This window comes from Seriola dumerili, unplaced genomic scaffold, assembly GCF_002260705.1.
Source record: "Seriola dumerili isolate Sdu_G_001 unplaced genomic scaffold, Sdu_1.0 BDQW01001449.1, whole genome shotgun sequence".
NCBI lineage: Eukaryota > Metazoa > Chordata > Actinopteri > Carangiformes > Carangidae > Seriola > Seriola dumerili.
Window position 1 is genome coordinate 704,625 of NW_019175704.1, and position 24,909 is coordinate 729,533.

Here is a 24,909-nt window from a genome sequence, read left to right on the forward strand (position 1 = left end):
TTCGCCAAACCAATGCACTATACTCTGTATGTGTTTGTGTGTGTGTGTGTGCACGGATGTGTGTGTGTGTCATTGTGTACTTTGTGCTGTCCAACTCTAGGGATATTAAATGGAAAAATATTGAATTATCTAAATTATTATTCTGTTAAAAAACATCTCTTACTGTTGAAAATCCATAGACAGACAGCTGCTGTCTGCGCGCTGCATGATTGAGCGTGATTGTCCTGCTGTAGGAGCCGTCTATGTTTGACTGATGTGTTTTTATAACTGCAGTGTAGTTCAGACTGGAGGCATCAGAATTACATTCACATATGGGTGTCCGCCTTCTGATTATCCCCCCCCCCCCCCGAGTCTGCCTTTACCGTATTTCTGCAGTGACAAAGGACAAGGACAGACAATTTTGTCTGGATTTTATACACTTGTTAATACCTGTGTGTGTGTGTGTGTGTGTGTGTGTGTGTGTGTGTGTGTGTGTGTGTGTGTGTACTTGTGTTGCTCAAGTTGGGGGGGCATTAATCTGTCTACACAGTCACATTGTGGGGGTTGGGGACTTGACTTGACAAGAAGGTTTAAGGCTAGTGCAAATGTTAGGGTTAGGCAAGTAGTGGTTAGGGTTTGGGTAAGGCCGAGCTCAAACAAGTGAACATTTTTTTTTTTTTTTTTTTTTTTTTTTTTTTTTTAAATGTTAGATAGTGAGAGAGAGACGGGGACGTTGGAGAGAGAGAGGGAATGACATGCAGCAAAGGACCGTGGGTCGGATTCGAACCCATGGTTGCTGCGGTTAGGACTGAGCCTGTGTGGTACGTGCTCTACCAGGTGAGCCACCGAGGCGCCCCGAGCTCAAACAGTGACTATGAGTTAACACAGGCCCTCTCCTTCATTTGAATAGGGGACGTGTGCTGATGCAGCTGGGGTGATATCAAAGTCGGGTTGTCTAAACTGATGCAGCGTTGTGGGGCAAAAAAGCTGAACCTGGTTCAGCTTTCTCTGCCATGCAACGTAACATCTTCCCCATTCTGCAAGGTGCTGCGTTGGCCAATCCCATACATGCAAGTGTATGTTTGTTGGTGAATGCTGTATTTCTGCTGCTCACCTCAAAATTGTCACAACAGTTGTGTTAACTATCCAGAGTTGTAAAATCATGTTTCTGAGTATTTCAAACCACTGTGCTGTGTTTTGGCGTCTAACAAGCTTTTAAAGACATAAATCTGTTCTACAGGATCATATTTCTTTGTCTCACCCCCTCGGTAGGTGAATGAACAAACACGTCCCCGCCAACACGGCCCCTTGCATTGTTTTAACAAAGGGAAAATGTCTGTGTGAATACAGCGCAAGTCTCCAGGAAATGTAAGCCAATGTTTATGTCCCCTGAAGTGACGGAAACACAACTGTATGTGTGTGTGTGTGTGTGTGTGTGTGTGTGTGTGTGTGTGTGTGTGTGTGTGTGTGTGTGCGTGTTGTGTGCGTGTGCGCAGGGCTATGCATATGTGGCAGCTGTACACAAGATGCAGTGTTTGGTCTGTAAACAGCAGCCTCTGCTCTGTCACACTGGGCAGTGTGAAGCTTGGTTGGAGCCCAGATTGTCTAAAATAGTCCTCTCCATGCAGGAGCAGGAACCGAACAACCCCATAAACTAGGCCATTGCATAACTGTGTGTGTACAGCTGCAAAAATTCAACGATCAGTCAATAGACACAAAAATTAATATGCAACTATTTTGATAATAAAATAATAATTTAGTCAATTTCCTAATTCCAGTGTGAGGATTTTATGCTTTTCTTTGTCATACATGGCAGAAAAATGAATATCTTTGGTGTTGGACTGTGTTGGTTGGACAAACTAAGACATTTGAAGATGTCACCTTGATGTCTGCCATATTGTAACAGGCTTTGTTGACAATTTTTTGAGATTTTATTGACAAAACGGTTAAGAGATTAATCAAGAATCTGCAGATTAATCGACCCTGTGTGTGTGTGTGTGTGTGTGTGTGTGTGTGTGTGTGTGTGTGTGTTTGTTTCTCCTGTCAAGAAGTCTCTAATTTCACAATTTGATTTATGTAAAATAATAAATGTGTACTTCTCTTTTATTCTCATAAACAAAATAATAAAATGATAATAAATATCATCTCATCTACATGAACATATTACAGAACAGAACCGTGGTTTGTTTTGCTCATCATTACCATGAAATGTTTTTGGATGACTTAAGACGGTTCAACTGTCGTGCTGTTATTTGAAGCACCTATTGCTTTGCTACACTTGTGGCCACTGAAAGCTAGAAGTGCAAAAGTGCAAAAGTTTTACAGTAAACTGCAACACACAGGGGTTTCACTTCCTTTCCCATCTACTGTTAATATGTCATTTTTAATAATGCAACACTGTTCTGTGGTCGGACCAGATCAAGAGGTTTCTGTCACACCTGTGACACTCGCACACACACTAAAAAAGAATGTAGTTTTGGTATTGTTTTGGTTATTTTTAACATTCAGATGATACTTAGAGCAAAGTAGGGCAGCAGTAGAATAAGTCTCAGTTCTGTCTTCAGTGACCTGACAGTACTCCTGCAAAAAGGATCATAAAGGTGTGCTTGAAAGAAGTAAAACTAAAGCTAATGAGTGAGGTAAGGGCTATTTCAGTCCCAAATGATGTATGCTAATTTTGATATGTGGATGTGATATGCATTTTCAGATAATTATGCATGAACTTTACTGTTTGTATTGTGCATGTTAGTGTTTTCATTTTTCAACTGCCTGTAAGGCTAGGTCACAAAAAAAAAGATGCATACAGCAGTCATTTTAAATGTCAATTGAATGCAGATCTCCAGAGTAACCCAAAAAGAATGTGCCTCATTATAAGAAATGTAATCAAGCCTTAAAGGTTTGATTCTTTGTATGGACGCTACACCAGACATATTCTGTACATAACTAATAACTATCATGTGTGTACATAATTGATTAGCCTCATGGAAACTGACACTAACAGTCCTCTGTGCTTTGTCATTTAAGGGGTGTGTGTTTGTGTGTGTCTGTGATTTTTTTTCATCCCTGCTCTGTAATTAAAGGAGATGAAGGCAGGTGGTTTATATAAGACATGCTTAGAGGTCTGCCCAGTAGGTGTGTGTGTGTGTGTGTGTGTGTGTGTGTGTGTGTGTGTGTGTGTGTGTGTGTGTGTGTGTGTTTTAGTTACAAGAAAGGCAGAGCTGGTTCTAATGTGTATATACAGTATGTGTCCATGTTTATGGCTCGTGTAATGCTGTTAAGATTGTCTGTCTTTACGGCCTGTCTCATAGCTATAATTTTCCATAAATTGTCCACATGGTTAATAGATGCTAGTGATGGATGCTAGTAGTTAATGGGCTGAGGTTTCATTTGAACTCTATTTCTTACCAACATCAACCTTTAGATAACCAAGCTTGTGCATTACTATTTTGTTCTGTGTGTGTGTGCGTGTGCATGTGTGTGCGTGTGCGTGTGTGTGTGTGTGTAGAACGATGGATAAAAACTGTTTTTTTGAGAAAAAATAAAACTTTTGAGTGTGAAAATGCTTTCAGTGGTTTTTGAAGTGTTGTTTTGAATGCATTTAAAACTTAAAGCACTTAAATTCACATCTGGGATTTTAGTTACTGTATATGCAGTAACTATAAGTGTAGTTTGTTTCTCTATGTAAATCTAAATTTGTCTGATGTTTTTAGTTATTTTTCCCAAGTTACTGTCGCTAAGGGTGTAACTTTGCTTCTCATTGTCAAATCTTACATATAGGTATATGTGGACAGTTGGTCTGTTTAAATGAAGAGCTGCTAGCACTGGTTGTAGTTTTGGCCAACCCTAAGCTGAACCTAAAGTCAGTGCTTTTTCCCATGCTTTTACTGCAGCTACTCCATCCCACTGCCTCCTGGGAGGTACCGCCTCGGCCTCATGTTGAGCCTTGTGTTGAGCCAGGGAAAATCCTTTGTTGGTTAAAGTTTTTTTTTCTCATTCCAACACTGATGAAATCTTGTTGCATCAAGTGCACTGCTTCCCAGTGTCAGTGGTGCCTGTAGTATTAGGACAGGTGCTGATCCATCTGACAGGTTCTCATGCACAGATCAGAAAATGAACCTGTTCTTGTACTGAGTCTTTTATCGTATGCACTGCAGTGCAATGAAATGCATTTCTGCCAGGAGGAAAGCTCCTGTGTGTGTGTGTGTGTGTGTGTGTGTGTGTGTGTGTGTGTGTGTGTGTGTGTGTGTGTGTGTGTGTGTGTGTGGTTTTGTATAAACATCTGTGAGGCAAACTGCAAGCTGTGCAGAGCTAAGGTATCTTAATGTATGGAGAGACTCAGCTCTGCCTTTGGCTTTGTTGAAAGGCAACACACCAGCATCAAGCCTAATAAAGAGAGTACACAGAATATTGATGAAACTATATCCAAATATGCATTTAAATTTCAATCCATCCATTTATATTCATACCTGTTCAGGTTGACAGTAGCAGAAGGACTTGCAGAGCAGCCAAATGTCTTCTTTCTCAGTAATGTCCCCCTCCTTCCCCCGAGACGAGCTGAGAGTAAAGCTGTGTTCACACAAAGTCGTAGATGGTTTCTGGCCTCTCATAAATCTCCAGCTCTGTCAGTGTGTTGCGTCAAGCACATAATTTACAAAGTCTTTGGCCACTGTCCTACGCACAAGGAACTTTTTAATTTCCTGTTATGCAGTTGTTTCCCAGAGTACAGAATAGCTTTGTTTCCTGTCTCTCTAAACACAGTGTGTTTTGTGGAAAGTGTTTTAATATGACAACGATGCCAGAGTGGACCAGAGTTGATTCCTAATCCTCTTTCTTATCCTCTCTCCCATCACAGCAAATGGTGATGAGCCTGCGGGTGTCGGAGCTGCAGGTGCTGCTGGGCTACGCTGGGCGAAACAAGCACGGACGCAAACATGAGCTGCTGACCAAGGCGCTGCATCTGCTTAAAGCCGGCTGCAGCCCCGCTGTGCACATGAAGATCAAAGAGCTCTACCGACGACGCTTTCCTGCCAAAATGGTATCCCACTCAGAGCTTGCCCTGCCTGGACCGCACCACCCTGCCACAGCTGGAGTGGTCGGAGGAGGGGGCGCAGCACTGCCCGCTGGTCTGACACAGCTGGCGTATGAGGGTCACGCCGGTCACGGTGGAGCCCCGTCGCCTGCTGCCTTACTGCCCCTCTCACTGCTCGGCCCTGGGAAACATGAGCTGACCGGGCTGACGCACCACCTGCCCACCTCAGCCACGCTGCATCCGGTCCATCCAGATGTCAAGCTCCAGAGGCTCCCCTTCTATGACATGCTGGACGAACTCATCAAGCCCACCAGTCTAGGTAAGGAAGCGTGCGAGTGTGGTTTTACTTATCAGCTTTATAGTTTTGAATCAGGACCTTCAGTATTTGGATCAAATGGCCTGTCAAAAATAAGGTTGGTTGAATTTAGACGGCTACGCTTGTTATTTCAATGTGTTCAGTAAATATAAGTATCAGATTTGGCCTCATGGTTAAAGTAAATACCATATTACTGCAATGTACATTATGATTCCAGCCAGGGAACCTACTTACATCTCAGTCTCTCTTTCTCGCTCTCTCTCTCTATCTTGTCAGACCGTCTAATAAATGTGAAGCTACCGAAAAAATAATCTGCAAGGTTATTATTAGTTAGTATATTATTCCCATGTTAATCATGGCAGCAGTCACAGAAAACATTGACATTTATATTTCCTCTGTTGTGTAAAAAGGTTTCCTGCCAGTCTTGGTGTTGTGCTGCCTGCTAATGTGTTGACAGGCCACAGAGAAGTTAATGCAAAAATATCATTTTCACATTTCTCTGGAGAGTTCAGAGTCGACAGGGGCCACAGTTGGTTCCCAAGAGGTGTTTGTGAAAATATTAATCGGGTGCCTTATCCGTCATTCATCCAACAAAGTAAAAGCTGGAGAATTTGTCTTCTCAGATTCTCTTGTACTAGTTCAAAGACTTTACCTAAGAGTGTTTGTTCTCGTTCAGGTGTTTATCTCCATTAATGATCAAGAAAGCCTGCAGTTAGTCACAAGCTTGAAAACAATATATGAATATTAATTATACCATATTTCCTCTCATTAAAAACCGAGAGTCAATTAAAAGCTGGGGGCAAATAAAGGCTGGCCCCCAAATACAGGCCAGGGGAGAAACAAGGATGGATAAACTCCTGGTGCCTGTCATATCATGTGGATGGCAATAAAGCATAATGTATCTCTACTGCTCTAATTTAATAAATTCAATACAATCGTGCTACTTTCAACACTTTGTTGATCTGGATTACTCATCGAAAGTATTTGATTCAGTCATTCTGATCCACTTTTCGGGTGTTGTTTTATTTGAGCCTGCAAATGTTTCACAATAAAAGCCCTGTTAAGAACTAAAGAGTTTCGGTCCAGTGAAACGCTAGAGGGCTTTTAATTAGAAATGGTTTGTATTAGTTTGTATTAACAGCATAATGCAGGAACTTTGAGAAGACAAACAAGAACGGATCAAAACGAGGTTTCTTACCAAAATATGACCAATTATATATATCAACCAGAAAGAATTAGAAATCTTTTTTCTTTTTTTGTGGATCTGAAGGTAATTTTGAGGGGGGCATTCAATCACTGGATAAGGTTTCAGTATGCATGACAGGTGAATAATGCTGCTTATTTGGATATTTGTAATGCTATATGTGGACTGCTGTGCTGTAATTTGTTTTTGGTGGGTTGAGCAGTGCTGCCATATGATGTATTTTCATTGTATGTATATGTTTGTAACTATGAGACCAATTTTTCATCAGCGTGGAACCACTGAATATAAATGGATCACTGCATGTAGACTATCAACAACATAGTTGACAGTATTGTTACGGCGCTGCCCTGGAAACAGCTGTGGCCAGAGGCATTATGTTTTCTGTTTGTCCGTCTGTCCATCTGTGGATATGTTTGTCATGTGAACACGATATCTATAGGAACACCTGGAGGGAATTTCTTTAAATTTGGAGCAAACGTTCACTTGGACCCAAGGACAAACTGATTAGAATTTGGTGATTAAAGGTCAAAGGTAAAGGTCAATGTGACCTTGCAAAACACGTGTTTGGATAACTCCAGAATTCCTAATCTGATTATTGGATAATACAATTAATACCTTTTATTATGAGTCTGGTCAGACATAAATGTAAACTGCAACTTGACAACTGCAAGGCAGTAATTCTAATATTTACCTATAAAGGCTTGTGTCTCCTAGGATACTACATTAAGTGAGCAATCAGAGGCCAGGCATTTATAATGTTTGAAGGAAACTCTTCAAGCACAGTAGTTGAGCTTCACTCAGTAGCACTCCTGAGAAAATATTTGTGCACTGGCTCCACATAACACCATCATGTCTTAACTTCCTTAACAAAACTCAGTTTTCATAGTGGTTTGATTGAAATACTACGAAATACTGTTTGTTGCACAGATGTATGTGACATCACCTCTTTCCAGCTGTGCCCCACCCACTTCAAACCCATGAGAGGAACCCAGGCAAAAATGCAAATACGCAACTCTTTCATGTAAAATAGCTAACACTGTTCCAACTTTGTTGGAAAATAGTGTGTTCATGTAAGACCTCACTGAGAGTAAGAAGCTGACTTCATAATCCAGATATCTGGTATCTTCTCTTGTCTGATTTCATGAAGGCCCAGCGTTTAAGCATCATGTCTTGTATGCAGTCTGCCTTTTAAATCGCTGCTTAAGAGACTTTTAATCTTGGCTTTATTTTGGTCAGATTTGTCTTTATATTAGCTGTGCATCCAGCACCCAGCCTGCATTTAGCTTGACAACATTCTTTGGGCTCTGGGATATATTGCAAATATATGGAAATGTCTAGATTTTCCTACATTAGCATTTTAATGGAGTAAGAGACCATCTCATGATTAATTTGCCTGCAGATGCATGTACAAACACAGTGCCTGCAGCTCTGTCATCACACCATGTTTCTCCTCTTCCCTCTCCCTTTCTCACTCTATCCATTTCCTGCACATTTCCCTTCCTCCTCTGGCTCTTCTCTCTCTTTCTTTCTCTCTCCCTCTCTCTCTCTCTCTCTATCCCTCTGTCCTCCATCCTCACTCTGTCTCCGTGGCCATCCTCGATTAAAATTTGCATGCAAAGTGATGAAATCATACAGGCATACACCTGTGCCCGCAGAACACACCCACCCCTCATTTGAATCACACTGCTCGCACACTAACTGATACACGCGCGTCTGCACAGCACTTTGAAAACACAAACGTACTTTCCAATAAATAATGCATGTTTATCGCATTGTTCTCAGAGAAGCAGAGAGAGTGAAAGGATAAGTAAGAGGAGCTAAAACCCAGAGGAAGATGGTGCTCATCATTAGACGACACCGAATTTGCTTCAAAAAGTGAAGCTCAGCTGCGGCTTTGGAGGTGGCGACCCTCTTCATCCTAATAATAATGTAGCGCAGTAATGAAACCACTTGATTAACTGTGATTCCTCACTGGTGTGCGGACTGAGAGATTTTTTTTTTGCTTTAAGGCAGCCGTGGTCTCCTCTGCTTGTTTACGTCTCTCTGATCTTCTGATTACTGTTCAATCCTTCTCTCCCTCTCTCTCTCTCTCTCTCTCTCTCTCCATTGTTGGTGCCTCTCCTATTCGCCTCCTGTTTATCTCTCCCTAACTCTCTCATTTTTTTCCTGACTCCCTTCCCCCCACTTGCTTACTGTCCTGTTTTGCTGTGGTTTTTTTCTGTAGAAAGCTGATTTGTTGGCTATGTATGTGCTTAACCAGGATTCTAACAGGGTTTTATAAGAGCACATATGCATGACAGACAGTGCAGTGAAAGGACAGATTATCACTTGTTTGTTGCGTCCTTGAATCTAAAATTGGAATAAATAAGTCTGTTTCCACAGCTGAACTGGAGGTCATGTATGACCCATGTGAAATTTAAAATTGAATTGGTCTGCTTGCAATTACACAAACAATTTGGCAAAAAAAAACACACATAAAAAATGCAAATAACTACAAAACAGCTCAGCAGAAAACAGCACAACATTGGATAGGGGAAGGTTTATGCCACCTGTCTTAAAGAGCAGCAAGATGCAGTACGTTCTTAAATATGGGGCTAAAATTAGATAACATTCACAGTTTGTTCGCATTTGTTCGTATAAATAGCTGTGTAAAGAATGAACAAACGCTATCTGACATCCAGATGTAGCATCAGATAAGATTGTATGCTGTCTCTACCATACAAGTTCTGCACAATGTCAATTCCTCACTACAACTGTCCTATAAATTCAGCACTTAAACTAAAATACACAGATTTGTTTACTACAGTAATGACCTCTTGCATATTCCTCTCATGTTAGCTTTCCCCTCATTTTAAACAACTTTTGGATCATTTCATTCAAAAAGCTTTGGATGCTTTTTATTGCCGTCTGGTCGCAGATACAGGGCTTTAAAATGGAGAAAAGCTTGTTTTGGCAGAAGTTTTGTCCCTTCTGCCACAGCAACCCTAAACAAACTGCATCACTGACACTACTGTGCAGATCCAGATTCGTGTGTGTGTGTGTGTGTGTGTGTGTGTGTGTGTGTGTGTGTGTGTGTGTGTGTGTGTGTGTGTGTGTGTGTGTGATTCCCAAATTTTTGAACCTTTAACTGAATAAGCACGAGAAGTAGTTTTGTCTGCAATTCTGCTGTCTTTTCAAAAACTGGACTTGATCTGTTTAATATGCATTTCCCAACACTTCATACAGGAAGTGATGTTGAAGTTTACTGTAAGTGAACAATTCATGATCTAAGAAAGCTTTGCATGCACAGTAAGATGAAAACTATGTTCTCTGTCACTGCAGGCCCAGTCCTGTTACTGTGACATCGGTCCAAATGTTAGAAACTGTTCAACCTGCAGCAGTTTGTATCACAGATAAACTCAAGATATGACAGCTGTGGTTCATAAATTCGGTAGAGGAGCTGGAAAGAAATATGGTTATGTGGAATGAGGAATTACAGTCCTTGTGAACATCTTCTTTGGTTTCCTGTCTTAACCTGATTGTGCATTGTGTGCATGGAAATGTAGTTATTATCACTCACACGACACCCACCCCCCTTCTCACTCACTCCCTCCCTGTCATTATCCTTCCCTTTCTCTCCCTCCTGTGCCGTCTCCCTCCTGCTCTCTGCTGAGTCTTATCAGTCTGTGGGATAAAGGTTAGTTAGGTCACAGTTTAGCCCTGCCAGTATAAACTGGTCAACAGTCTGGCTGTTCTTTTATTACCACGGCAACCTCACTGGTTGAACTCCAGTCTCATCTCCATCATTATCCGTCCTCAATAGAGAACTATGCCTCGCTACTCATTATTGGATATCACTGTGGTGCACATGCATTATACATGATTTAATCACCATATCTCTGGGAAAAAGATGCAAGTCCATTTTGCGTTTGATGAGTGTTTCATGCATAATGGCTTCTTTCATGAGAAGATTGCTGTGATATTCATACAATGGAGTAAAATAATGTGGTAAAAAAAAAAATGTTTCGACCATTGCTTCCTTCAAAGATGAGTCACTCAGTTTCATTTTTGTATACTGAATCCTTTGGAAAACTACACATCAGGGTTTCATTGTTATTATTTTTTTTTGTTCCCATTTAGACAGTAGGTCACAGTCATATTTGCACTCGGTGTTCTTTCAAAGGCTCAGAAAATGAAAACGAAAAAAATATCTTCAGCAATACATACAGTTTACTGTGGTGCCAGGACATGAATCACGTCAGCATGGTGCCATCTGCCTGCTGCTTCAGTTGCACTGTGAACATAATAACTTATTAACTATTGATAACGGATGCAAATATTATGCTTATAAAACATGTTTCCCCTCCAACTTATAGTGTAAAATATATGAGAGAAATATTCAATTTACTACATATATAATGAAGACAAGCAACAAATCTTCTTGTCATTCTTGAAACTTAATCAAGTTCCACAATTCTTACATATAAAACTCTCATAAAAATATTAATTATTTAGTTAATGGTGTTATTTGCATGGATATACCGTATACCATATTGATTATAGCTGCACATGCTCAAGTGCCTCTCAGACTGCCACAAATTGATTAAATGAATTGATTTGAATACATTTGATATTCATTGTTTTTAACTGTTGAATTAAAGTGTCCCTTCATAATCTTCATATGTAACCAGCAGTAACATAACGTAAAGCACAACCACAGAAAGGTTTATTTGTTCTGTGTTTGTAGCCATCTGTTTTATATTTTGTGATGTGAATGAATTGTAAAGTGTGTGTGACAGATGTTCTATGTCTTTAGATATTCATATATGGATACATTTATATAAAGTATGGGAAGGGTAAATTACATAGTTGTTGTTTCTGAACACACACTTGCATACATATGTATATCACCACAATGTTACCAACATCTGCAGACTCATTTACAATGCAACATTCCACAAACCTGTCGGCCTGCCACAGCCATTCCTTCACCTCAGAAAATGATTACACAATCACCGTATGTTCCAGCAGCCACACCGACGTTCATCCAGTAACATACAGCACAACACTAAGCACTAGTCCCATAATGTAGCACCAGCCTAAATCCTAAACTTCTCACATTTTCAATATATGCCGAGTCTTGGCACATGTTCATTTTTCCTCCCCAAACTATTTACATGTGTAGTGTTGCACTCACCGCAAGAGTGTTTGTTCAAGCCTGTAAACTGTGTAGGGTACAACCATAAAGTGTTATATAATGGCTGTGGCCTTTATGTAACGTAGATTTTTCTATTTTTTCTTTATCTGTCTTCATCTTGATGATGAAATAATTACAGGACTTAATCGTTCTGTCCCCGACATAGTCTGATATGTTGTATTTTAAATATATTATTATGTTGTGGATAAACCAGACCAAAAAGAAAAACAGGAGAATAGAATCAGGTCTATATTTAAGATAGGTTGTCATTAGAAATATATTCTATCATATTTTCTCTTTCCGGATCTGCTTTGATTGGCAGGTGCCAGTGTTTTACACTGAAAAGTGGTTCAGAAGCAGCAGTAACTTCTTTACTTCCCATAAAGGCTTTTATTGTGAAACACCTGTAGGAAGTGCTGATATTAACTACCAGCAGCCTAATATCAAGAAAATATGGTAAAGTAGAATCAATCTTGAATGAATTAATCCATAAACTCTGGGTTCAAGTCCTCAGGATGACAGTCAAGCACCATGCTGGAGTGTCCTTGAGCAACCACGCTTAATCAGTGCAAACCAGTTGTTCTGTACATCTTGTTTTGCCTTTGTCCTCAGTGAATCAGTAAAGATAGTATATCACATACACTATCAGCTACATAAAACAGGTTATTGTGGTGTTGTTCCTAAACATCTACAGCACAGAAACCAACAGAGCACCTCTTCACTCCACATCAGACCACCACCTGACATTTACCAGCACACACTCTGACCCCTGCGTGCTCCCGAGCAAAATCTTTTTTCTGGCTGTAAACATCTCAGCCTTCTCACAACAAATGAACATCAACAAAGGAGCCCTGGCTGCGCCGAACTATAAACACGCTGCACAAAATGGCTTCCATCTCTCAGAGCCTATTAAACCAGCATTATTTTCTTCGAAGCCCGGGTTGATGCGTTGTCGTCATCGTCATCATCATCATCATCATCCCCACCAGCTGCCTGATTAGACAAACCCCAATCCTGATTGAAACTCTCAACATTAGCCGACCTCAAACATAAGCAACTCTGTTCTTTCCACTGTTGTCAGACATTTAATGTTAACTCTCAGTGTGTTTAATGGTATACTCACTTGGGTGTGGCATACATTGCATGAGGGCAGCTCAGGAGATATTGTGAAATACCTCCTACAGTCTATACATTGATATGGGTAGCAGGGCCAGCTGCAAGACTGAGAAAATGTAATGCCAGCCTTAGCAGTCCTGTAAGCACATTGGAATGCCTTAATGAGCCCTATAATATACATAATATATAACTGCACAACAACCTTATGCAGATAATAAAGGGTAATCACTGCAGTTGGGGGGGGGGGGAGAGAATAACACTTCTGGAAAGTTTTCAGTTGTCAGTGTGGGTGTAACATCCAGATCTGACCTTTTGTTGCGGATCCTTCCAGCACTGTAGTTTTGAATTTGAGTGACGCTGAAAGGATTTTTGTCTTTGTTCGGCCTGTGAATGTTGCGCATGTACGTGTGTCTGTCATTGTGTGTGTGTGTGTGTGTGTGTGTGTGTGTGTGTGTGTGTGTGTGTGTGTGTGTGTGTGTGTGTGTGTGTGTGTGTGTGTGTGTGTGTCTGCGGTGTTACGCAAAACAGAGAAAAAGTAGCAACACCACTAACAAGTTAATAAACTCCAGCTGGGCTTTGTTGTGCTGGAGACAGGCTGTAGAGTTGAGCACATTCTCTGTAGCTTAGCTCACACATCTTTTCTTCAAACCAGAACTCAGCCCAGAACCAAGGGTTTTCTAGGTTTTCACGTGCTGTAGGTTCAAAATCAGCATGGTAAGAATATTCATACTTTCCATACTAGCAGGCAAATGAGCTGGTTGGTAGACCCCCCCCACACACACACACACATATTTCAACTATGAAATACTATAACACAGCTGGGTTTCAGTGTAGCTGCAGCAGAAAATGTAGAAAAACTTCACTGTAATGTAACGAGTGCCTTGAGACCAGATGTGACCAAACTGGCTCATGAATCTAGTTATGTGCAAACGTGAATGTGCAGGGTGCAAAGGCTTGTTTCATCTCTCAGATTAGAGTTTTTCCTCTGTGTGCAGAGAATTTATGTTGGACCTTAAAATGAAGATGACAAGCATTTTGTCACCTTCATCCCCTTGTGACCAGTGATTATAGTCTGTGGTTTATTTCCTTCACCACATGAGTATTACAATTTTTCCCCAGTGTCTCCTGTATTCAATGAGATTGACAAAATTATACATCTTCAAAATAGTATGTTTGAAGTGATCGTGGCTTTTTTCATTTGAATATTTATTCAAATTTGAGAAATGTTTAAAGGTGTCACACTCAGTTTGCAGTTTAGAAGTTTCAACTAGGTGAAACTCTTTTATTGACACGTGTTTCAATTATTTATTATTCATTTATATCAATACGGATGAAATAAATATTAGAAACACTACTTAGTATAACCAAATACAATTCAACAGCACTACAAACTAGGGCTGCAACAAGCCATCATTTTCATTATCAATTAACCTGACGATTTTCTCTAATTGGGGTGGAAAAAATATTAGAAATACCTCTCAGTACAGCTGTTTATATGATACCTAATTAAGTGGCAACTGACTGTATGTTCTGGGTTGTCCTTAGTTTATTTCCTCTTCAGTGTAAACATCAACCCATTAGAGGTATCAACCCGTCTGTTACCCTTCCCACCATCTGTCTTTCAGTATAAAATAGTATAAAACAATGTGAAGCACAGCACAGCAGGGGTCTCAAGCCCTCAGACCACATCCCACGAAGCACAGAGAGTCTGCAGGTCTTCATGCTATACAGTCACTGCACCAAGACGCTTTCTCAGTATGCACTATTTAACACAGACAGTCCATCACAAACTGAAAAGAATCATCCATTCAAGAAGTCCATTCTCTTCAAGACAGCTTGGAAAGCACTTTTTTCCCCCATAAACTCTGTATTATCCACTTCACACCCTTGTGAAATGTCACCTCAGCTGCCCTTCTGTCCTGTGATGACTGCACCTCATCAGCGGTGAAGTTAAGTCAGAACAAACTCTTAGTACTTCCTTGATGCTCGGTTGGAGATTTGTGCTGATAGACGCTCTTATTTCTTTGTTGTAATTAGGCTTGTGCCTCAAAATTAATGTCCCAGTGATTTATTAATGTTCATACTCTAATAAGCACCACTAAGCAGAAATACGATTACATGCAGTGGCAGAAATGTGCTTAATAATAGTAATTACAATCCTGCTCACAGTGTCATTAATTTTGTGTCTTCTTTCAGTGAAGTAGAGACTTCATTTATTGTAATTATTCTGTATGTTGTGTAGTAAACTTTATGCTTTATAATGACTCAAGTAAAAAGCAAAAATATTTGTGCAACACTTTTAAAATTGAAGAGAAAAGACTTAAACAAGGATCATCAAAATAAGATACTTGATATTTCAAACCTGCTTTTGCTTACCCAACCTTTAGCCTGCACTCCTCTATGTTAGTTACCCAAATTTAGCAGATGATAGATTTGCTGATTGGTTGAACTAATCAGGCCCATTCTGATATTTTGAACCAAAGTAAATTATGATTTACTATCTGTCTCTGTTACCAGTTCTCTGTTCGCCCATGTGTTTTTCCTGTGTGACAGTATTTTTATTTTTGGCTTTCTGGGTATGGTTTAAAAATTTTTTATACTGATACTGTTTTTGTTTTGGCACCAATACAATACCAACAGTATATTTAGTGATATTTTGTCAGTGAATGGATTGTAAAGTACATGAGACCGATGTTCTATATGTGTGTGTTTAGATTTATATAAGGATACATGGGTGTGTGTGTGTATATATATATATATATATATATATATACATACATAAGGAAGGGTAAGTTACATAGTCGTTGTTTCTTAGCACACACATATAGTACAGACTGTACATATACAGTGCAAAAGTCCAAAATCACCATAATCTTGTCAGTATTTGCCGACTAATTTACAATATCACATTCGACAAACTTGTAGGTCTGTCAGAGTCATTCCTTTACCTCAGAAAATGATTACACCACCACTGTATGGTCCGGCAATCACACCAATATTCATCCAGTGTCATACAGCACACGGCTCGAAAAGCTCTAGTCCCATAATGTAGCACCAGCTTAAATCCTAAATCTCACAAAAAATTATTTCCATCAGTAAATTAAAGGAAAAAAAACTGAAAAATTAGTAGAGAAAGAGGGTGACAATGCCTCTGTCCATAGGACACGAGGGGTCACTGAATGGTTTGATGGTAGGATACCTTACAATACCTCTATATTAAACCTTTCTCACCGCTCAATATGACGCTGGAGCCAGCAGCCAGTTAGCTTTGTTTAGCATAAATACAATAAAAAGGGGAACAAACTTCCCAAAAATAGTCTGGCTCATTACCCTCCTGTAAAATCACTACTTGTCTTTTTTTACACTTTGGTTTTTGTGTGGATTTAACAAATTAGATCTAACATGTTAATTAATGAGCTTTAGAGAAGCTGGCAGACAGATTTTGTTACCGTACGACAGAGCCAGCCTAGCTGTCTCCCCCTGTTTCCACTCCTCATGCTAACCATCTGCTGGCTGGAGCTTCATATTTAACCGACAAATTATGAGAATGTTTTTGACCTCCTCATCTAATTCTCTGCTAAATGAAAGGGAACTATTCATATATGGGTTTTTTTTTAATCATAAGCAGCCTCATTATAACTTTGTCTAAATAAAATACAGTATACATTTGACAACATTATGATTTAAATCAGACCTTGAATCTGAGCGTTTAACTCCAGGGTTCGGCACTTGACAGTTTTCAATACTCTAGACTTCTGCTACGGAAATAGACTCATATCAAGCCTTAGTTTTATTATCACAAAGATACGACTTTGGGAGTTTGCATGTGCATTAGGGTAAAAGTAAGTTAGGGTGCGCATGTACGTGCGAGCATGTGTTAATGTGAGTGTGAGAGAGAGATAGAGAGAGAGGAAGACATCAATCAAAGCTCATTTCAGCCCTTCTCATATCTCTCCTCACCACACACATTGAAACACCAGAAACAAATCCACTGCCACAGAGAGAGAGTGAGTTAGAGGGGGGGGGCAAGCAAGGACAGAGTTATAGAGAGAGAAAGAGAGAGAGCAAGCGAGGACAGAGTGAGAGAGAGAGAGAGAAAGAGAGAGCACTTTCTATTTATAGCCAGAGTGCCCGGAGAGGAGGAAGACTGTTGTTCGAAAGCACACTCGATGCTCATGATTTTGTTCTGCAGTACACACGCTGCCACTCAAAAGATGCAGGGACAGAAACATACGATAAATACAAGCCATACAAATTATATACCATGTGGGTGGTGAAATGGGTCATTACTGGGAAAATGAATGGCTGTTTGAAAGGCTGATGAGAGGAGGAAAATGATTGGTCCAATAATTATCCACAGGAACTGTAGACTTTGTCCCCCTCAACACCTTACATGGAAAGAAATTACCTCTATGTACTTGATGCTGTGTGTGTGTGTGTGTGTGTGTGTGTGTGTGTGTGTGTGTGTGTGTGTGTGTGTGTGTGTGTGTGTGTGTGTGTGTGTTATCTGCACCATCATGCATGCACAGCTGTCACTCACGAACAGCAACAATCATGATTCATAACAGGTAATTCTTTGACTCATCTTCCCCTCTCATTTACACAGCCTTCAGGCCAAAAGATTTCTACTCAGACACAAAATGTTACAAAGGCTATAAAATACTACACTGTTTCAACAGCAGCTATACTCTGTAATGCTTACTCACCAGTGTAAGAAGCAATCTTGTGGTAAAGGCTGAAAGCTTTTGCTCAGTGGAGAAGATTTTAGCTGGTTTCACCTTCGAAACAAAACAGTTTCCTGCAGAGACGGACGTTAGTCAACCCTGTTTGTTTGTCACATACATCACCGCTCCTGAAAGCTAAGCCTATGATTAGTTGCAAATTTGACAATAAAATGATGTGGCATGAATGAATGTGGTGTGGCCAAGCGTGTTTGCATTTATGTGCATTATATGTTAAACCGGTTTTGGCCTTAACAGATTAAACTGTCGACATGGTTTGTTTTTTTCTGTAACACTCCACCGACTTTCAAAAGACCACCCACACACACATTATATATTTCAAAACACTATTAAATGAAAGATTATTAGACTATCAGCTTTGTTTTCATTATACTTACCTACACAACAGAACATTGTCTTCTTACATGATGGATCTTGGTGGAGAGTCATGAATAGTATACAGTACTGTTTAGACATAATTTAGAGGTTCATTATTAACATTGCTACAATTTTATTTTCTAAAAGCATAAACTGTTGTCTAAAAAGAAATTGTTCCAGCACATAACTTGCACTAAAATGACAGATTTGGGTTCTGTTTGAATATGGATGAAACCAACAAGATGTAATACGTTAATAAGTGAGTTACAGAGCCCTTTAGTTCAGTTTTTATGTTATGCTAAGTTGATCGCCCCCCACCTCTAGCTTCATGCTGAACGCACTGACTCGAGAGTGGTCTGGATCTTTTCATCCAGCAAATGAAAAGAACGTTGAGAAGCATATTTCCCAAAATGTTCAAGTGTTCCTTAAATACAAATGCAAAACAGATTTGAGCCCTCATAGCTCCTTGTTTCGTGCTAACCTTCTGCTAACACACACACACAAACTTTCCATGCCTTTGTGAACCTGCTGTCTCTTTAATGGGGGCTGGGTTAGTTGCACCAGTTATTTCCAGCACCTGTGGGTTGGCCTATAAATAGAGTGTGCGCACACACAGACACACACACACATTTTCTTCTTCGTCTTCACCTCTGTGTGGGGTGGTGTGGTTTTGACGTCCAGGTGTTCTTGAGCTTTTGAAAATTTTATGCACACAAGCTGCAAGAAACACCCACTTATACGCTGCTGTGCACACACTGCGTCACTCTCTGCATTTTTCATGCTTATCTGTGCATTGAAACTGTTTATTTTCAGAGGTTTGGTTTTCCTGATCTTAATAACTGCGGATCACTGTTTTGTTTTTTATAACTGGCCAGGAAAGAAAAACATCATTCCCTCTTGTTTTTATATGTCATTTTCTCAGGTATTTAAAGTTTCTTAAAAATCTCCATCCCCTTTCTCTCTCTCTCTCTCTCTCTCTCTCTCTCTCTCTCTCTCTCTCTCTCTCTCTCTGTAGCTTCAGACAACAGCCAGCGGTTTCAGGAGACGTGTTTTGCTTTTGCATTAACACCACAGCAAGTCCAGCAGATCAGCAGCTCAATGTAAGGCCGCCCTCTCAACGCAGGATGCTGAATGGCTTATGAATAATTCATGAATGTACATGGTTCCTGCAGATTTGTTGTAACAAACTTGTGTCCGTCCTCAAAGGGACATCTCGGGGACCAAATGTGACTTCTCTGTTCAAGTTCAGTTGCGGTTTTGCCTGTCGGAGACGAGCTGTCCTCAGGAAGACCATTTCCCACCCAATCTGTGTGTGAAAGTCAACGGGAAGCCATGTAACCTGCCGGTGAGGAGCAATGAATTAACCACATAATCGAGTGACTCTGCACGTGAGAGCTTTAAACCCTGATGAGAATCGTAATGTTTCTAATACTCTTTTCTGTTACCCAGGGTTATCTTCCTCCAACCAAAAACGGTGTAGAGCCCAAGCGGCCCAGCCGGCCCATCAACATTACTTCACTGGTCAGATTGTCCACCACTGTCCCCAATACCATTGTGGTGTCGTGGACCGCTGAGATTGGGAGGGTAAGAACCAAAGCCTCATGTAACTTCTAAATGAATGGCGACAGTTTTAATACTTTATAAGTTGTATAGTAGTATAAATATATAAATATTTGCTTCAAATATGAAGAGTTGCTTGCTTTTCTCTCTGTTCAATGTCTAACATTACTTTGGTCACTCTCGTGTCTTTAATTGAGCATATTTTTTAATCTTCTTCAATCCAACCAAATATACTAATTTCACAAGTTATTAATATATCAATTAACACCCCTATGACCTTGTGTGGTCCAAATGCAGGGTGAGTCGAGGATGAGTGCACACTTATTGATTAAATCAGCCTTTGATGAAACATTTTAGATCAAATAAATCAGTTAATTTAACTGAAACTAGTCTGTTCTCTCATATACTGACTTATATTGAGTGGAGCTTGACCCACCATCTGCAGACAGGCAGTAGAGGGCAGTAAAGGAAAAGTCTCACAGCTGAAGTTCATACTGGCCTCAAATGTCAGTTTACAATGCACAAGTTTTATTTCCCTCTTTTCTTCCTTACACATACATACGTTTGGCTCAGAGGATTGACTTTACATTAGAAAGTTACCTTGAGTAATACTGTTCAAGGACAGTCTCTGTAACTCGCCCAGAACTCAGACACTGGCGAGCAAAAATGTCTCAATGTGCGATTTAAAGTGTCAGTTTGCACATTATTACATTATTGTATGAATTGTCCACAGAGTTACTCCATGGCAGTGTACTTGGTGAAGCAGCAGTCGTCTACAGTGTTGTTACAGAGACTACGGGCAAAAGGCATCAGGAACCCAGACCACTCCAGGGCACTCAGTAAGGACCGTCAACCTCTTCTTTTTTCCAGATGTACTTATCCAAGGTTCTAGATCAGTATCAGGGCCAATACTCAAACTGATTGGCATTTAATACAGTTTCATTACAAAATTCAGTTGTTCCACTATAATTTTCAGATTTTCTATTAACTTTTCCAATAGACAACCAGACTAAATGCAACACTTTTGTATATATATATATAAAAAAAAAACTTCTGTATATAACTTTTGTCCACATGACAACATGACCCCAGTGACTTTCACACTGTGATGTATACATGTCTTAAAGATCCTGAATCAATATGAGTAGATGCTCTGAGTTATTGGAATTGGTATTGGGAGAAAAAGTCAAATTGTTGCATCCCAGCAATATAAAAACAACCTGCTTGTGTGTCAATGGTCTTAGAATCAATTCAGATATTAGCTGGACTGTAAGTTTTACTCCTTTTTTTTTTTTTTTTGATAATTCTACATCGAATGCTCGTAACGTCGTGTCTGTTTGAGCAAAAGAAGCTGGAAGTGAAATGTGTTTCTTGCACCATAACTTTTTATCTTTGGTAGAAATCAATAATACTTCCAATGTATGAGACTGTGTTCTCAGCTAAGGAGTCTATCTTGATAAGCTCTTCATCCAGTCAGATTGCCAAATTGCTTCCCATTTCTGTTGAGGGAGCACTGTATTATGAATGACATTTTATATATCTATCTATACATGTTTTATACCGCGTGGGAAGTGATGTCAGAGGATTCAGGTGCGGAGGGGATTCAGCATGAGGAGCTTTATTTTTGACCTTGGTCTGAAACAAGTAGTAAAGGAGTTACAGTCTGATCTGATAAACTAAGCACGTTTCTAAGACGTCTGTGTGTTCTGCCTCTGTTCTGCAGTCAAAGAGAAGCTAACAGCAGACCCAGACAGTGAAATAGCCACGACCAGCCTTCGAGTGTCGCTGCTCTGCCCGGTAAACATGCTCCCTGCTCTTCATGAATTTAAGGCACTGTTTAGAGATTCAGTCATGCCCAAACATGTCCGTCCATTGTTTTCCTTTTTTCCACATCTGTATGTGACTCAACATGCCTTCATGCACGTAACTCCTAGTTGAATGCATGATCCTCAAGTCAAATCATCTTCTCAACCCGTATCATGTATCTTTTCCATGTGGGTTTGGCATGTTTATGCCATTCATGCATCCTGCATGCTCTCCATCCCTGCTGTGTGCGTCATCTTCATGCCCTGACTACTTGTGTGTGCAGCTGGGGAAGATGCGGCTGATGATCCCATGCCGGGCACTGACATGCTCACACCTGCAGTGCTTTGACGCCACACTCTACATCCAGATGAATGAGAAGAAACCCACCTGGGTGTGTCCTGTCTGTGACAAGAAGGCCCCCTATGAACACCTCATCATCGACGGGTAAGTCACCCAGCCCCCAGCTTCCGGTTAAAGGAGTAGTTTGACATTTTGGGAAATATTCTTTTTCACTTTGTTGTTGACAGTCACTGTGACAACATTACTCCAGGAAGTCACTGCGCATAGATAGCAGATAATCTACGCAGATAACCCTCTATCAAACCATAACATGTCATTTTTACATCTAGGTTTTTGTACCAATCAAACAAATGGGATATAATGCATTCATCAGTGAGCTTAGAGGTGCTGTTATGTGGATTTTCTTACCTTTGGACAGGCAAACTGTTTCCCTCCCACCCAGGCTTTATGCTAAGCTAAGCTAAGATAACAACTGCTGGCTGTAGCTTTATATTCACAGACATGGGAGTGATTTCAATCTTCTCATCCAACGCTGAAAAAGCAAAGTAGTTTACTTCCCAAAATGTTGAACTATTCCTTTAAACTGATTGAGAAACCAAGTCCTCCAATCAGTGAAATTAGCAGTTGGTCATGTAAGTTTATTCTTGACCTTGGAAAAAGTTGTTTTAGGAAACTAATCTCAGCTCAGGGTCGTCTCTCTAGCTTTTTGCTGGAGCTTTCAGATTTGTCTTTTGGACTTTGTTGTGTGCAGTCTCAGTGCAGTAAGTGAACCTTGAGTAATGATTTTATTTTATTTTATTTTATTTTATTTTATTTTATTTTTATTTTGTCAGCTGTTATACTCGCTGATCTAAACTGACTCCTGTCTTTCACTTTTAACACTGATTAAGATAATCTTTTAAAATGGTTATTTATAATGATTGCTGCTTGCACATCCTCATGCCTGTCCCCACAGAGTTCATATTCTGTGTTTTGAGAGGAAATAGCTGCACCTGTCTATAACCGATGTACCACATGTACAATCTCAGAAATATAGAGCTCCACAGAAACACTTAGACAACTTGTTAAAATTTCAATATGTGTAGACATTTGAAGAAAAATCTGGTTCTGAAAGGCTTGTATTGCATTGACAACAGAAACTCTGGGTCACGTAGAAAATGCATCAAAAAGGTTGGTAAAAACTTTTCAGACCACTCTTGCAGCATGTTTTCAGTATGTTTCAAAGACTCACATCACTCACTCAGCCACATTTGAAGCCTGCAGTGGGAGAAAATTTGATCTCAAAAGATTGATGTTTCGGTGGAGTGGTCCATCAAGTGTTTCATGCAGAGACACCACTACAGCACAGCATTGATGTTACCCTGTTTAGAGTGGGTTTCATGTTTTTCAGAATTTAAATTGTAGCCTCTTTTCCACGTCGCTCAGCCTTCGTTAAAAAATACCAATTTGTGTGTGTGTTTGTGTACATTGTGGATGGGTTTGTGTATGATGTGTGTGTGTGTGTGTGTTTGTTTGTTCTCAGGCTTTTTGTGGAGATCCTCAACAGCTGCATGGACTGTGATGAGATCCAGTTTAAGGAAGATGGCACCTGGGCCCCCATGAGGTCTAAGAAAGAAGTGCAGGAGGTGTCCTCTGCTTCTTATAACAACGGGCTGGATGGTAAGACAAGGCATAAGGGATAAAAGGGGACAGGGTGCGGTTAAGAAACAGAGAGGTTGCTTTTACATTAAGGCAGTGCCAAGAGGCTGGAAGGGATTAAATTAGGATTAAAGAGACATGGTTAGAAGAGAGGGAGGGTGTATTTACATCCCCTCCTTATTTGTTTATGCATTGTCAGATTTAATTTGGTGAAGCATCAGTCATAATTCCTTTGAGTAAACTGCCTGTCTCCATAGTAACAAACATACTGTATCTCATATGAGAGCAGGGGAGATGTGTTTCTCAAAAAAATTCGTACAAGCGCAAACTGGTCTGTCACTGCTGCTCTCGAGGTTCATGTCGAACGTCTGCAGGCTCAGACCAGCGGAGCTCGTCATCGTCCAGCCACGGCGGCGGCGACAGCAGCAACAGCAAGAAAGTGGAGGTGATCGACTTGACACTGGACAGCTCCTCAGACGACGAAGGGCAGGATTCCCCGCCTCCGCAGCCAGCGCCGCTGCCTCCTCCGCCCAAAAGGGCATGTCCATCTATGTCCCCGACCTCGCCGCCCATCATCAACAAAGGGTCAGACACATAACCCGAGACTGTTTGGGTTTCATTAAATGTGGAAATGAGGCTCATTTTAGCTGCTTGCATTTGGATGTTGAATGATTCATGAGTTTTGCACTCGAACACATACAAGTATCTTTTATTATTCCACATCAACAGTGCTCACAGTAGGCAGAGTGCTGACTGAGAAACATGTGTGACTTAACTCCTTTTTTTGAAATTGATAGATCTCAAAGTGAGCGACTTTCCAAAACAACATCACTAAAACTGTTTGTTTTCATCGAGAGGATTAATGTTTGCCCAGTTGTAATTTCACATGTATGTAAACTGTAAAAATGTAATGCTTGACCTCTCACCTCTCAAACTTTGAGCTAAAGAAACATATCTTATTCAGGATTTGAAACTTTAACAGCTGTATTTATGGTCAAATTGTAATTCAGTATGTGCATCTGTGTAGAAACTGCTGCTGCTTCATTTGACTTGAATGAGTCCTGACTGTTTATGTTCAGAGGTTTGCGTTCCGATCTCAGTGCAGGACACAGAACTTCCTGACACTTACCTGATAAATTTGACATGAAATAAAAGTCTAATTATAAAAGAAGTGGCCTCTTTACCTCCTGCTCCTCTGTATCTGCCCTCAGAGTGTTGAACCTGCACCACCAGGCCTCTCCTGTGAGCCGTACTCCCAGCATGCCAGCGATGGACACCAGCTACATCCCTCCTGTCCCCCCCCTTATCCAAGACTATAGACCCTACTACCACACCCCCAACGACCTGTCAGGTAATAACAAACACGTGCAGACTCAAGATGATTTGGGAGTATTCACTGGAGCGAGTTCATTGCTCCAAACAACAAATTAGAAGTAATATTGCATTCAAATACATAATACATGTATTTACAATTGTATTGTATGTAATGTATTTACTTCTGAATTCATCCTTTACCAAGCACATTCATCTCTACATTAATGACAAAAAAATAACAAAATAAACGAGGATGGAAAAGACTAGGAACAAGGAAAGAGGAAGAAAGGCAGCAAGGAGTCTAGATAATCCTTCCCCATCAACTTAACACACCCAAATTCCACTCGTTAGTTAATGAGGCGGTAGGAAGGG

At 40.3% G+C, this 24,909-nt stretch overlaps 1 protein-coding gene across 1 annotated transcript in view; it reads left to right on the forward strand.

Annotated features, from left to right (window-relative positions):
• Positions 1-24,909, forward strand: part of LOC111238670 (E3 SUMO-protein ligase PIAS1-like) — a 51,424-nt gene that overhangs the window by 23,263 nt on the left and 3,252 nt on the right. The window contains exons 2-11 of the mRNA XM_022768298.1: positions 4,832-5,327; positions 18,935-19,019; positions 19,126-19,264; positions 19,369-19,503; positions 20,213-20,318; positions 21,203-21,276; positions 21,569-21,729; positions 23,108-23,244; positions 23,577-23,808; positions 24,435-24,574. Of these exons, the coding sequence (XP_022624019.1) occupies positions 4,832-5,327; positions 18,935-19,019; positions 19,126-19,264; positions 19,369-19,503; positions 20,213-20,318; positions 21,203-21,276; positions 21,569-21,729; positions 23,108-23,244; positions 23,577-23,808; positions 24,435-24,574 (1,705 nt within the window). The remainder of the gene's footprint in view (positions 1-4,831; positions 5,328-18,934; positions 19,020-19,125; positions 19,265-19,368; positions 19,504-20,212; positions 20,319-21,202; positions 21,277-21,568; positions 21,730-23,107; positions 23,245-23,576; positions 23,809-24,434; positions 24,575-24,909) is intronic.